The 15927-nt window shown below is 45.6% G+C and overlaps 1 protein-coding gene across 1 annotated transcript in view; it reads left to right on the top strand.

The window, feature by feature from the left end:
* Nucleotides 1-15927, top strand: part of stk32a (serine/threonine kinase 32A) — a 100104-nt gene that overhangs the window by 15788 nt on the left and 68389 nt on the right. Inside the window, exons 3-4 of the mRNA XM_034098424.1 lie at nt 617-672; nt 2404-2555. Coding sequence (XP_033954315.1) covers nt 617-672; nt 2404-2555 — 208 coding nt within the window. The remainder of the gene's footprint in view (nt 1-616; nt 673-2403; nt 2556-15927) is intronic.

The following is a 15927-nucleotide window of genomic DNA, read 5'->3' as shown; positions in this document are numbered from 1 at the left end:
AACCTTTTGTCCTGGTTGTCATGGCAGCAAAAAAACAAACAGCCCCATTTGGTACCAATTGGTAATAAAAGTTGCTGATAGATGGAGGAGAGTGAAAGGCTGGAGGCTCTGTTTTTTTAAGGTTCTGTGTGTGAGTGAAATCTTGTTCAATAAGTGTCCTGAGGACAGGCTGAGAGGATGTCGAGCTTCAAAAAAGATGAAGCTTATCGGTCTTTTGTTCAGTGGGAAAACATGCAACGATCATAAAATATATCTTTGTGCTAAAGCTTATTTGAAATCTCTGTTATATTGTCGGTGACCTGTGGTTGCCCTGCTGCCTCAGGTTGACCGTCTACTTTCTTCAAATGAGTTCAATGAAACCTCACAGAGTGTACTGTACTGAAGCTTAACCTTCATCTATTGCCATTTAAGAAAGGCAATGACCTAGTTTAATTTAAGAGAAAAAAAAGGGTTACTTTAGCTTGCATGTACAGTTCATTTTTCAAACGTTTACCATACAGCAAATACATTTAGGCCTATCTGGTATTGATCTTGTGAAGTAATCTTGTAGAGAAAAACCTTTTCCTGTTTTGTATTAAATATAAAATTAACTGTTTTCTACTTTTCTTTCTCTCAGTGAATTTTGACCACTTCCAGATCCTGAGAGCAATAGGAAAAGGAAGCTTTGGAAAAGTAAGTCTATGTCTTGATACATATATGAAACATATATGTATTAATGTCCCAAGGGGAAACTAGTTTAGTAAGCTATATATGTGCAAAGACAGATGAAGCACATACAACAGCACATACTAGTACTGACACACAAACAAACACACATTCAAGGAGAACATAATTCATACCGTAGTATTTCTCAGGAGAGCCTGCCAGTTCAATAAACTCAAACATATAACAATATGTGAAAAAAACATCCAACATAAAAGACCAGTCCCTAGACGAATAAATATGCAATACGTATACAATGTTGCCTTAAAAACATATTCAATCTCGTGTACTGTATATTAAATATCACAATCCTCACGTGATTCTAGGGGTGCAACTCTTTTTTGTTTCATCACGCATTAATTTTCCTATTTTCTATATAACTCAGTTAATCTTTGATATCGTCAAATACATTGTTTTGTCTGAACAATATTCCAAAATCTCAAGATGTTGAATTTACAGTTAAATTAGACAATAAGCAGCTGCTTCACAACGTTGAAGCTGTAGGCAGGGGAAATTAAGAATTATCGCTTGAAAAATGATATAGTGTAAACTAAGTGTATAACGGGCAACATATTGTCAGTATAATACCAACATAGTCTAGTATAGCCTTCCATTTTAATTTCCTTCAGACCAACCAACAGCTTTGCAGAAACACATCTGAGTCGATTGCAGTCGTGTGTCCTCTTGCTCTTAAGTCATAAGGTGCAGAGCAGGTCACAGCAGCACTTATAGTAAGCACATATAGCGATGCACACTCACATGCACACAGTCCCACAAAGCATCCACACTCCAACAACAGATAAGCAGTCTAATCACAGAGGATGGAAAGCTGTTCAATGGGAGGAGTGATGTGATCAGGGTTTGGCTGATTAACTGTGCCAGCTGCTCCACAGATCATTCCCTTAGATAGCAGTAATCACTGGCTTATTGACATGTGTAGCAGACAAACACTAGGACAAATAAATATGGGGAAAAACTCCTTTGCATATTACAAATAGTGTCCATTCTTAGACACATTGTTAAAAGGGTTGAAATGTTATGCATTAACAGCTAACACTGCACCAGGTGTTATGTTCTCCGTTTTGCTGCGTCACATAAGTACTGCAATTTATTTCCACCGACTTAAATACACTGAAAGTGCTGTTGGAAAGCATTTTATGCAAGAAAGCAAGCAAGAGTTTATTTTTATTTCCAGATGGAAGCACAATTTGCTGCGAGACTTGTGAGCAACCGCAGCCTCAAACATTTTTTAAAAAGTTAAATTATGTAACATTGGACAATCTAACACAATACAAAATATATTAAAGACACATATAGGTTGAAACCATTATCAAAATGTAATTTATTATTATAATTAATAATTGTTCATTCGGTTTATAAACAGGAGGTTAGAGATGTGTCTTTAGCTACAAATAACAGATGGGGGTAGAGTGAGACATTTTGATATTACATTTTTAATACAATACATTTGTATTCAAGAGAAATGTCTATGTAACAATACTGTTAGTGAGGACTGCAGTCTTTACTGTATGAATGGATGTTTGCAGAAAGCCAAGTATGTGTCACCTTGAACAGCCTTGAAAGTACTGAAGGCTTAGCCGTAGACTAACATATAGTATACAGGCAGAACACGAACAAATTATTCCAACCATGTTGAGCACAGACGTGAATTAATGGACCCCTTTGTGATCTTATCATCAGGTCTGCATTGTGCAGAAGAAGGACACTAAGAAGATGTACGCCATGAAGTACATGAACAAGCTGAAATGTGTGGAGCGGAATGAAGTGAGGAACGTCTTGAAAGAGCTGCAGATAATGCAGAACCTTGAGCACCCTTTTTTGGTCAACTTTTGGTAAGTCAATGTGCTTAAGTGAATATGTGAATGTGGGGTTGTCTATCAATTCATGGGGACATACCATTTAGCGCTTGTGCTGTGACATGTGGGTATTTGGAGTGCGTACTAACCAACATAAACTGCAGAAAATACAAACCCTTCCTATGTCATATGCAGGCTCAGTGGATTAATACCAGCCCCTATCTGAGTATCTCCACCTATAGCATGAGAACAACCTATGCAAAGGTGTACCATGTTTTTTCTCGCAAGCCAATCAGAGCAGACTGGGGCTTTTCATGAGATGTCCCCTTTTGGTCTGTGAGTTTTTTTTGTTAATGACAAATAACCCTAAATCCTTCCTGTTTAAGAAATAACTCTAGCTTATTTTTGTATTCAAACTGACATCCACTGAGTGACAGAATAAGCCTCTCAATCCCTTGAATATGAATATAAAAAGCAGCTGTGTAACGTTTTAAGCACACTAGAAATGGTTTCCACTTCAGCAGATTCGCCTTCACAAAGGCTTGTATACACTGGTTATTACCATCAGCCGTAGCAGCCACTTGAATGATTTTGTAGTTCATTTTGTGTCAACCACATGATTTTTATAGTGACCATGGACCATACTGTGTCCATAAAACATGTGAATGCACAGACACATAGAGAGACCATGTGCTGTTAAAGAAAGCTCTGGATTGGGTCTCTGGATGCATTCAGAAAGGTGTATTTGCCCACTCTCAAGCCTCTGCGTCATCATCTCACTCTTTGAAGTTGCTAAAAGGAAAGTGTAGTTTGTTCACTGATCCAAGCTCCACTTTTATGGGCCCAACTCTTCTCTGTCGGCAGCCTCTTGTTTGCCTTACGTCTTAGCCTCAACACTGTACAAGCTTATTTAAAAAGCAAGTGCTAATCTAAGATCATCAGGTATTTAACAAACTCATTCATCATAATTTGAAAGCCTGAGTTTATTTAGCACCAGGAATCGTACTTTTGAGATCCCTTATAAGTATGGCTTGTTAAGTTTCAGTCTGAAAGGCGTCATTAATTCTTGATAAGCACTCCCACTCTGCAACATTTGAGAGGAAGCGGTTTTCTTTCTGTCAAGCAGAGAGGCAGAGAGGAGGGAATGTCTGTGCAAGTACGACAAAGAAACTTCCAAAGACGTAGTCTTTTTTTTTTTTTTTATTAGTATTATATATAATTCCTTTTTTTTGTTTACAGGTTAACTTCTTGCCCATTTTGGTTCCGGCAGCTCCCTGTAAAATAATCTGAAAATGTGAACACTTAAAAGAGATTATATTCATTGGATAGGATTTTCCAACCCATCCAACCTTTGTCTTCTGTCCCGCTTTTCTGTCCTCTATTCACCTACTTCCCTTTTCTTCCATTTCCATTTAATATCTTTTTAAAAGCTTTGTTTTATAATTAATTTGGGGGAAACAAAACTCTTGCCACAGTAGGAATGAATTAGAGAAGACAAACAGTGAGAGGAAGACAAAGGACAGCGAGTCGCAGGAAAAGGGAAATCAGGCACAGAGCAGAGAGGGAAAACCACTGAAGAGGTGAACAGAGGATAGAGAGATGTGTAGTGTACAGGCTCATCAGACAAACAACGCCAGCGCTTGCTTTCTTGCTTGATTGCATGCTGTGTTGGACAAAAAAAAATTGTTGGAAGTTAATGCTTTTGGCAGCGTAAATCCCCCTGGGTGGAGGTGATTTCCTCCAGAGATGTGCTTGGGTCAGCGCTGTGTCCCTCTCTCTTTCTGTCTCTCTTACTGTGTTGACTTGGCATAAGTTATGATTGTACCGAGGTAAGCATTCAAGGTCAGCCGATTACCCGCAGGCATATGGACATCACTGAGCCACCTGCATGCAGGAAACCAGGCTTTGTTTTTCTTCTTCTGTCACTCTCCTCCTCTCTCCTCTTTTCTTTCACCTCTTCCTCTCCTCTCTCACCACCTGCTTCTCTTCCTTTGCTCTCCTCTTGCTGTCAATGCTACTGGGCATGACCTCAGGTGTCTGTGCTCTGCGTGCAGCCAGGCAACTTCACACTTTGAAGACAGGAGTAGAACAAATAAAAATAAGTTCTAAACAAGTCATTGTCCCTCCAAACTATTTAGCCTGATATTAAAGGTCCCCAATTATACTGTTTTTCATCAATATATTCTAGGTCTCAGATATATACAAAACATGTCTCTCAAGTGTTTGGCTCAAAATACCAAACAGATCATGCATTGTAGCATCCCATAATCCCCTCTGTTTCAGCCCTGTTTCAAAAGTGCTGATTCTCTGTCTGTTACTTTAGATGAAAATAAGGAGCCACTCCCCACACCCCTCTGAGAGATATTTGGTTAAAAAGAACACCATGGTGCTCTAGGAGGAGATTCAGGTGATAAGGTGGGCGGGTGTTACCTTGGTTGGTGATTGGCTAATGGTTACACAAGCCAAAAAATCGTTATGACATCATAAAGTGGCCAAAATCTGATCAGCTAATTCAGGTTTTTATATAAATGGATAAGCGAATATTTTTTCCTGAAACTTTCAGAATGTCTTTACGCAGAGGGGACACATGTTTATGTATAAAATACATGACAAAGTGGATTTTGCATAATAGGTGACCTTTAAGTGGTGATTTTGAAGAATCTTAACATCCCGCATTGTGGTCCGGTCAGTGTATTGTTGTGCCAGCTGTGGTAGGGCAACGGTTGTGCCTGCACTGCACTACAGTATGTCCCACTCTGTAAGAGGAGCCTTTACTGGCACTGCCAGAGACAGACACAGACAGGGAGAGATTACCAGCATCAGATGCTGCTGTTTTCAGCTTTCAGTCTTGCTGCCTCTTTATCTTCAGATTTTGCAGGTGATTTGTTTGTTTGCAGTAGGGAATGTCACAGAGGAAGAACTTCTTGAAACTATGCTTGTGGAGAAGTTGGGGGAAAATAGAGACAAACAACATCTTTGTGTACAGCATTTAGTAACCAAGAAAACACAAGAAAAGTGTTGGAATTTCAAAATGCTAAGATTCTAGGATTAGGAATAAAGAAATAATTTAGTTATAAATATCATTGCCAATTTTTTATTTTATTATGGTTAATAATTCACAAATGATCTGCCTTTTAACAGTGTACAATTCACTTAATTCCAGCCCATCAGCCATTTCTAACCTCTGTGAAAAGTAATGCCATGATGCAACATGCTTTTATAAGTCATTTCATAACTGTCAAAGGGAAAAGAAGAACATTAACAAAAGTCTGAGTTACTGTGGAGTACAGGCTTCACTTGCTTTAGGGAGTCCCTCTTTTTTGTTAAGTTATTATGCAATCTCACTAATGCAGTCCATTTCTATGCAGAGCAAGACATCATTCAATGTTACACTAGATAGATAGATTGATGGCTTTTATTGCACCACAAAGGGAAGTTTACTTCTCTCAGGTCAGTACTAACAGACAATACATGTTACATATTAATCCCCATTCAAACAAAAATAACGTATGTCTCACAAAGGCAGTGATTTTCTAAAGAAACCAAGAGAAGAAATCCTCCAAGCATTCTGACATAAAAGATCTAGTTCACCCTATGTGTTGTATTGCACTGGCATTATAGTTTTCTAAAATATAGGGTATATTTAGAATGAATGGCATAAGATAAACTAAGGTTGATCCCAGCCAGAGCCCATATTACAAGTTAGTAATGCTAAGATGTTATTGTAAATAAGGTACAAACTCTATCCCTGTGTTTATACAAATGTGCACTACAGTCATGCATTACACTTTAAATGCTGCAGCCATTGCTGAACACCAGAAAGCATCATGTCAGCATGTCAAGTATTTGGATTTATGTCAAGGTGACTTTGGGAAATTTGAGATCATACAATCAGTTGGGTTAGGAACAAAAAGTAATTGTTGGTTGACTATGTGTGGATTTTAAGTATATATGTTACAGGTCATAATTAACTTTCTGAGCTTTCAGTAAGAGATGAGTGTCTGTAATTTGGCATTGCTGCGTCTGTATGTGTGTATTCTCGTGGAACATTAGACACAGACTGATGGGAGCTGTCACTCAAAGGAGGATGTGGGAGATGGGTTGGATGAAGGTCGGAGGGCTGTCGGCATCGATCCAGCATGTCACAGTCTGAGAGGCTGGCCGGCTGTGTCGGTTTCAGCATGGGGCTTTAATCCGAGTGTGTGTGTGGAAATGTGTGTGTGGGCTCATGTATGAATAGTATTTCTACTCAGTGTAATTGCGATACATTGTGTAGAACAACATATTCATGACTAGCCATTTATTGGTGTGGATTCATGTAGTCATTCATTGCATAAATGGTAGCACAATCACTATAATTAACATTAAGGAGGTTTCATTTATTATATAAAAGGTATTTAGGTTATGGGTTATGTGTAACTGAGCGGGAAATACAAGTCCTTATTCAGGAGAACAATATCATTACACTAATTTAAGGCTGGGTAATATGCCAATTTTGATGAGACTATATATTATTGTAGATTCTATATCTTTTTATTTCACATTTCTTTAAGAAAAAAATACACTATAATTGACAAGTAGGTTTCAGTATTGCAATTAAAAGTGAATATTTGCACACATTGTAAAAGACAGAATACCTGTCTTTCTGGATTTAAATACAGTACTCTAGTTTAAAAAAGGCTAATTATTATAATTATCTTGTTATCATGTATATACTAGTTGTAGGTTAAGTATTATTTCAATTACCAGTGTGTCCACACATGTATGTTATGTTACCTTTGAAAGGGAGAAGGACATGTTAACAAAAGCTGCTGAGACCAAGTGGTTTCTGGAGACTTCCATTACTGAAGTGGCCTGGGGCCTGAGCCTCTAAAAGCTCCATGCAGGATGCTCTCCCAACAGACTGACTGCCTGGAAGCAACCAAGAGGTCACATTGAAATGCATGTGTGGCGCAGCAGATATAGACTCTGAAAGAAAGACGGAAGGAGACAGAAGGAGAGAGGGGGCAAAAGAGGACAAGAGAGACAGAGAGAAAAGACGAGAGCGAACCAGCAAGGTAAAGAGAAACCAGATGCCAGCGAGGCTAATAAAAGTCTGCACCAACATAATGTACAGATGCTAATCTGCTGTTCTCTACACTCCACCGAAATGCTGGTGGAGGCAGCAGCTGCTAATGATGCTTCAGAGCATGTTCTGTCTCTCTATGTCTTTTTCAGCCCATTGCAATTGAAATAAAGACAGCTAAGTAGTGCTGTAGACAAAATTCAAACAGACAAAAACACTCACTGGTTGGCTGATTTTTCCCACTTCATACTTACTTATCTGTTTCCAAGACTGCTCACTGCTCCATTTCGGTCTATACAGGATGCATTCAGGCACAGTATTCAAGATGAAACAGGCTCTTTTAAATCACATTAGTCATACACAAATACAATATGTTGACATATTAACGATAACTTAGTTAACTTCTGTGACCCAATGCCGCCCTGTGACGAACAACCTTAATGGGTACCGTGTCTAATTCATTTGGACAGCAGTGGCAGCACGTCACTTCATTCATATTCAAACAACTTCTAAATACTGCGTCGACATATCAGAGTGAGAGAGAGGGAGAGACAGAAAGAGAGAGGAAGCATGCTTACTTGTTTTGAGAAGAAATAGGGGTTGTATTGAGCAATTGATGATGAGGATGATGTTGATTTGCAGCTATGATATCAAACATACAGTATGTATAGCACAATAAATGATTAATAAGTGCAATAATGTGCACTCATACAACAGGTAGTTGAGTGGAGATAGTATGCCTGGGTACACGTGTGTGTGACTGTGTGTATTCACATTATCAGAGTTTATTGTATGTGCCTCACTGCGTGTGTCACCACGCCAGGCTGTAGACCCTCTGTAAGGGGGCTTTTTCAGCAGGAACTATGTGAGAGTTTGCGGTGAATCAGTCAGTCTAGTTTTCTCAGAGGACAGAACTAGTCCCTCCAAAAAATGGCAGCCAAGCCCTTTTCTGTTTTTACTACTTAGCTTCCGATGGGACAGAAAACACGGAAGCTTCAGTCGAGCATGAGAGCTGGTTTTCTACTCGATTTAACTGGTTTCACGCAGGGCTCAAGTGGGCTATTGACTTGAAGGACCTGCTGTCCCTCTTTTACACTGAGCAGAAGTAGTATGTATTATAAATTAATACATTGCTTTTTCAGATTATTAGCAATATTTCCTTTAAATTAAGTGTACTAGTAGCTCACCTGGTAAAACGGGCTCCTTTGTAGTAGGGCATATAAATGATTGCAGTTGCCAGATGTCAAATCCCATCGATGTCGTCTCCCCTTTCCCTTTTCTCTCCTATAAAAGGCAAGACAAAATAAATAAGTTGATTTATCTATAGACCTGAGTATTGATTGTCAGCAGATACTCATAAGGCTTTTTTCTGGCTCCTTTAAGCGAATATCTAATAATAAATACATACCTACTTAAAACAAAACAAGGCATTAATGATAAAAGGAGAAATTAAGTTAAACCTCACAAACAATTATAAGTAGATAGTCATTGAGTCCCATTGTATACATTAAATAATGTAGCAACTAGGAAACGGCAGTTTTCTGAGAAAGAAGCCAAGGTTGTCTACCAGGAAAAAGAGCAATTACAGTTCTCATTCATAACACTCCGTTCGATGTCTCACTATGGGATGCGCCTCATCGCGGAGCAAACAGAAGCATCAATCTCATTACGCCAATCCTGATTGGCTGGTGATCTTAACGTCAGCGTCAGGGGAAATCACCCCCTATAAGTAGCTTGCGCCACAACGCATGCGTCATTCAAACACCTCTTCTCGCTTCAGAGCACATCTCTACAGTAGCCGGGCAAGCTTCACTGTCCACAGACTGAACCCAAATACCCATTTCGGTCGACGGGCGCTCGCCGGCTACTCATTCTGCTTCGCAGGAAGACGGTAGTACTAACGCTGTTAGTATTTAAAAGTAAGGTAGGTCCGATTTTTCAAGCTAGCAGCACACCTGTTGCTAGCTCGCTCCCTCTCTACTGACACCACGGTAGCGAGGAAGTTTTTACTTTTCTCTTCTCCACGGAGGAGGAAAGGATTAAAGGAGCATACTGCCACACCAGTCAGTATTCTCCGGGAATAAAAGACCCACACTGTCATTTTCTCCGGATTAAGGACAAGGTGGTTTTATCTTTTCTCCCGTCCCACCTGTCGAGAGCGGGCCCTCTCCACGCCATGAGGCGAACAAAATGGACGCCCCTCTCCCTCACACCAGAGGAGTCAGGGACTCGGTGGCTCGACTCTGCGGCTGCGGGTTGAAGATCTCGGGCACAGACACACACCAGGTCTGTTAGTCCTGCCTCGGGCTGGAACACGCCCGAGGCGCTATCAACAACCCCGGCTCATGCGGACATTGCGTCCGCTTCACAGTTAAGAGCCTCCGCCGACGGTTAGCTCGACAAGCTAGCGTGTCGGAACAGGACCCCCCCATGTCCACGGACCCGCCGGCCGGCAGTCAAGACACGGGGGCGTCCGCCACAGAGAGTGAACCCCTCTCCGTGTCGGTCTGGGGCTCATTATCTGCGATGGCCACAGAACCGGAATCCCGCGCCCTGGCAGGCCGGGACCCGGTGACGACAAGACACGCGGGAACAGATTCCCGCGCTTTACCAAGCTGGGGCTCCCGGTTAGACCTCACCATGGTCTCACCCGCGGAGGATGTCCTCGGGCCTGACTACGAGGAGGACGAAGAGGAGGACGCCTTGGCGTTCCTCCTGTACGAGTCGGATGAACAAGAAGAGGACACCTTCATGTCATCGGCCCAGGCTGCAAAGCCTGGAGCGAGGGCTGCTCTCCCGGGCGATAGCACACCAGCTTCGCCCGGTCTGAGCATGGACCTGCAGGCCGTGTGCAAACGCGCTGCGGCCAGACTCAACGTCCCGTGGCCTGAAATGGCCAAGGAGACCTCCAGGTCCCGCTACGAGGGAAAACATCTTCCCCAAGCAGCGGGCAAAAAGAGGCAACTCCTTCCGATCTTCCCGGAGATGTTGGATGAGGTGTCTGTCTCGTGGAGAGACCGGCCCTTCAGCAACAAGGTCCCAATCCAGGGTGCCTCCTCCCTAGACTGCGACGGAATGGAGAAGCTCGGCCTGCTCCGCATACCGCCCATGGAACCGCTGGTAGCGGCCCACCTTCTACCAAGGGTGGGCCCGTCACCAAGCAGGAACCCCACGCAGCCAGCAAAGTCGGACCGCTTTCAGTCTACAATGACTGAAAAGTCCTACAAAGCTGCAGCGTTGTCCGCCAGGGCCCTGAACGTGTCCTCGCTGCTAACCGCTTACCAAGCGGAGCTCTGCGAGGACCTGTCGGGTAACCCGGGGGCAGCGTGAGACGAAGAAGAAGGAGGACGAGGCACTCCACGCATGCGCAGTGCCGGCTAGAGCCGTAAGCGTGACATCTCAGCTGGCTCTAAGGAGCATACAGCAGGAGATACTCACGACATCTGCTTGGGCTTCTCAAAACAGTTACACACTATCTGTTTTCACAAGCCCGGAGAGTCAACCCATATTCTGGAGAGAGAGGTTATCTCTCTCCTAGAAAGGAGGGTTTTATCTATAATGCCCGCCGAGCAGAGTCAGATTACGCAGACAAATGTCCTCGTAAAGCACCTGCTCAACATGGGTCTCATAATAAAACTAAACCACTCGCGCCACGGCGTGCGGAGAGTATTGGTTATTATGTAATGCGTAGTGGCACTACACCCGACTTTTCTAGTACGGGGCGTGCCTACGGGTGCTGTCCTTTCGCGGAAGGTGGTCACCACGGACGCATGTCAGACAGGCTGATAGGGTATTTACAAAGGTCGCCCGGTGAGGGGTCTCTGGAGCAGAGACCTCCAGCGGGCGCACGTAAATCACCCGGAGCTTTTAGCGGTGTTCCCCACCCTAAAACGCTTCCTGTCTTCTCTCAGAGGACACCATGTCCTCGTGAGGACAGACAACACGATATCGTGTATGAACCGCCAAGGGAGGTTGCGTTGTCTCCAGTCACACACACTGGCACACAAACTGATCCCTTGGAGCGGCAGACGTCTCCTCTCTCTGAGAGCGACACATGTACCGGGAGTTATGCACCGCGGGACAGAATTACTGTCCAGAGGTGCACCACTCTATGCAGACTGGACTCCACATCCAAGGATCGTGAGTCCGCTGTGGGTGCGTTACGGCAGAGCCGCGTTAAATCTGTTCGCATAAAGAAAAAATGCTCAATGACAGCTGTTCTCTTTAATGCACGATTTAAACGCACTGTTAGGCGGGGACGCACTCGTACACGATTGACCTCCGGGTCCTCTGTACGCGTTCCCACCCCTGGCTCTGATACCCCCAACTCTGGCCAGAGTGAAGGAGCAACGCCACACACTTATCCTGATGGTTCCGCCATAGCCCGCAACGTACGGGCTGGCGGAGATATATCAGCTGTTGTGCGGGCAGCCATGGCAGCCCCCACCACGCAGGGACAGATTGTCTCAGGCGGGGGGGGCGATCCTTCACCCACGCCCAGAGCGCGGGGCACTATGGGCCTGACCCGTGAGTGGTACAATCTGAATACAGTGGGACTCCCTCAGAAGGTGATAAACACTAGTCAGAGTGCGAGAGCTTCCTCCACCAGGTCTCTTTACGACTGTAAGTGGAGGGTGTTTGAGGAGTGGTGCCTTCAAGAAGGACACATCTCTTTTCAATGTCCTGTCGGGGTGATTTTATCATTTCTACAGGACTTGATCGATAAACACAGAGCTTTCTCCACGATCAAGGTGTACCTGGCTGCTATTGCTGCATGCCATGTGGGCTTTGAGGGTAAGACGGCTAGCCAACATCCTTTGGTTTGCCGTTTTATGAAGGGAGCTCGCAGGCTCCTCCATGTCTCCAGGTCGCTGGTGCCCTTATGGGACCTGGCAGTGGTTTTAAATGGGCTCAGAATGACCCCATTTGAACCCCTGGAAGGAGCTGACATGAAACATCTGTCACTCAAGACAGTGCTGTTACTGGCCCTGGCATCCGCCAAGCAGGTCAGTGATATTCATGCGCTGTCTGTACATCCTTCATGCACTCAGTTCGCCCCAGGGCAAACGAGAGTGTTGTTGAAGCCCAACCCTGCCTTTACACCAAAGGTGGTTGGTTCGTGTACCCCAATTGACATTAAGGCATTTCCTCCGCCGCTGGTTTCCTCCGGGGAGCAGCATCAGGATCTGTTGTGTCCAGTCCGGGCTCTACACACATATATGGACAGAACAAAGGAGCTTCGTCTTAATGACCAACTCTTCGTGTCCTGGGCTAACCCTCACAAGGGCAAGCCTGTTACTAAGCAACAGCTCTCCCACTGGATTGTGGAGGCAATTGCTTTGGCCTATACGAGTCAGAATTTGCAAGCACCTTCGGGTCTGCGGGCTCACTCGACTCGGGGCCTGGCTACATCCTGGGCTTTGTTCAAGGGTGTTTCCATCCAAGACATCTGTGCAGCGGCGAGCTGGTCCTCGCCGCTCACTTTTGTCCGCTTTTACAGGCTAGACGTCTCCGCTCCAAGCGTGGCCAGAACAGTGCTGGGCACCTTGTTGAGTCGGGACTCTACCTGTTAAATTCTGGTTGATCGGTGATTTTCGAGATAAGCTCGTCTGGCAATACGGGAGCTACAATTTCCCATAGTGAGACATTGAACGGAGTGTTATGAATGAGAACTATAGGTTACTTACGTAACCCCAGTACTCAGAGTAACATGTAGTGAGATGTTTCACCAGATGGCCCTCCTTGCTATGGTGAAGCGAGAAGAGGTGCTTATTTTGAATGACGCATGCGTTGTGGCGCAGGCTACTTATAGGGGGCGAATTCCCTGACGCTGACGTCAAGATCACCAGCCAATCAGGATTGGCGTAATGAGATTGATGCTTCTGTTTGCTCCGCGATGAGGCGCATCCCATAGTGAGACATCTCACTTCATGTTACTCTGAGAACTATAGGTTACTTACGTTTAGTTTTAGGGCGGCCACCCAGCGCTGAAACTCCCTCATGTGTAAGCGTCCCAGTCGTACAACCAGGATGGCTGATGCCATGAGCCCCAGCAATCGCAAGCATGATCTGAAAAGAACATGTTTGCACAGCTGGAAAAGAGCAAGATAAGCTCTGTAAGCTTTCACTCTTTCCGCTGACAAGCGAGCTGAAAAGGGCACCGAGTTCAGGCATAAACCCAGGAAGAGTATAGTCTGCGCAGGGCACAACATGCTCTTCTCTGTATTTATTACGAAACCCAGGTTGAGCAGGTGCTTTACGAGGACATTTGTCTGCGTAACAGCCTCCTGCTCCGACTGTGCGAGAAGCAGCCAGTCGTCCAGGTAGGTCGCCAGGTGAATGCCCTGTTGTCTCAACGGGGCTATCGCGGCTTCCGTACATCGTACAAACACCCTTGGACTGAGAGACAGACCAAAGGGGAGTACTCTGTATTCATAACAGATCCCCTGAAATGCGAATCTCAGATATTTCCTGTGTGGGTAATATACTGGGATGTGAAAATACGCATCTTTCAGGTCGACTGATGTAAACCAGTCATCTTTTCGCACAAGCCGCAGCAGAGATGTGTGAGTGAGCATTCTGAACTTATATCTTTTTAGATATTTGTTCAGAGCCCTTAAATCAAGTATTGGCCGAATTCCGTTCCCTCCCCGTTTGGGAACGAGGAAGTACTTGGAATAAAAGCCGCCCTGACTCTGCTCGGCGGGTACAATAGATATAGCCCTCTTTTCTAGGAGTGAGAGACTCTCTTTCTCCAAAATGAGGGCTGACTCTCCTCGGGCCTGCGAGTGCAGAATGCCCGAGAAGCGAGGAGGGGTGACAGCAAACTGGAGTCTGTAGCCCCGTGTTACTGTCTTGAAAACCCAAGCGGATGATGTGAGCATCTCCCACTGCGTGCTCCTTAGAGCCAGTGAGGATGTCACATCTCCTCCTCTCTGAGTCTCTATTTGTTGTGTTATGGGGCCCTCTAGTGTCTGAACATAGTGGTGCCCCTTATCGACAATACCCACCGACACTGCGCATGCGTGTGGCGGTGGTGCCCTTAAAGCCCCAACCGGCATTGCGCATGCGCGTGCCGGTGGTGCCCTTAAAGCCCCAACCGGCATTGCGCATGCGCTTGGCGGTGGTCAATAATCCGCCTTTTGAGAGATGCCGTAGCTGCTCTCAGAAGGGGAACAATTGGCGGGCTGTTTATTGGTTTTATTGATCTTCTTTTCATTTTTTTGAGCTGCGCCCTCGGCCTGAAGCCTGGATGCGTCAGCGGCAAATGTTTTATGACAGAATGATCAACCAATGTGTGACATGTGTTTGTGCAGACTTGAGGATGGTGTTTAGGCATCTCTCGAGGTGGCGGGAACACATTCACGGAGGGGAGAAGGAGGGGCTGTCACGCCGCTCGCTTCTTCTTCCTCGACTGCTGGCCGAAATTCTGGGTTGGCTGAGCCTGAGCTGCAGCCGGAACCGGAGAATTTCTAGGCCAGCCTGCCCTTGTCTCCAGCCTGGGCTGGGGACTCGGGGCGAGCTGCGACCTCTGCGTCTTCGGTGTTTTAAACCGAGCAGAGTTCGAGGCAGCTTGGGCAGAGGACTGCTGCTGCGAGAGCAGCGGCTGGGCCCTACGAGGGAGGCAGAGGTGGAGTGCCTCGTCCTCCCTCTTCTTCGTCTCACACCTCCTTTGCATGGAGGCGAGAGCAGAGCCGAAGATTCCCTCTGGAACGATGGGCATATCCAGCACATCCTCCTTTTCCCGGTCTGGGAGAGTGGTGAGGTTGAGCCATCTCGCTCTTTCCTGCACCACCATGATCCCAATTGCCTTGCCCATGGCCTGGACGGCGCAGCGTTGGACACGGAGACAAATGTCCGTGACCGCTGCCATCTCGTCCAGAATGGCTGCCCCCGGGTTACCCGACAGGTCCTCGCAGAGCTCCGCTTGGTAGGCGGTTAACAGCGAGGACACATTCAGGGCCCTGGCGGACAACGCTGCCGCTTTGTAGGCCTTTTCAGTCATTGCTGACTGAAAACGGTCCGACTTTACTGGCAGCGTGGGGTTCCTGCTAGGTGACGGGCCCACCTTTGGTAGAAGGTGAGCCGCTACCAGCGGTTCCATGGGCGGCATGCAGAGCAGGCCGAGCTTTTCCATTCCGTCACAGTCTAGGGAGGAGGCACCCTGGATTGGGACCTTGTTGCTGAAGGGCCGGTCTCTCCACGAGACTGACACCTCATCCAACATCTCCGGGAAGACTGGAAGGAGTTGTCTCTTTTTCCCCGCTGCTTGGGGAAGATGTTTTCCCTCGTAGCGGGACCTGGAGGTCTCCTTGGCCATTTCGGGCCACGGGACGTTGAGTC

Source organism: Pseudochaenichthys georgianus, chromosome 14 (assembly GCF_902827115.2).
Source record: "Pseudochaenichthys georgianus chromosome 14, fPseGeo1.2, whole genome shotgun sequence".
Taxonomy (NCBI): domain Eukaryota; kingdom Metazoa; phylum Chordata; class Actinopteri; order Perciformes; family Channichthyidae; genus Pseudochaenichthys; species Pseudochaenichthys georgianus.
Note: the sequence above shows the minus strand (reverse complement) of the source record. Positions and strands in the feature narration are given on the sequence as shown.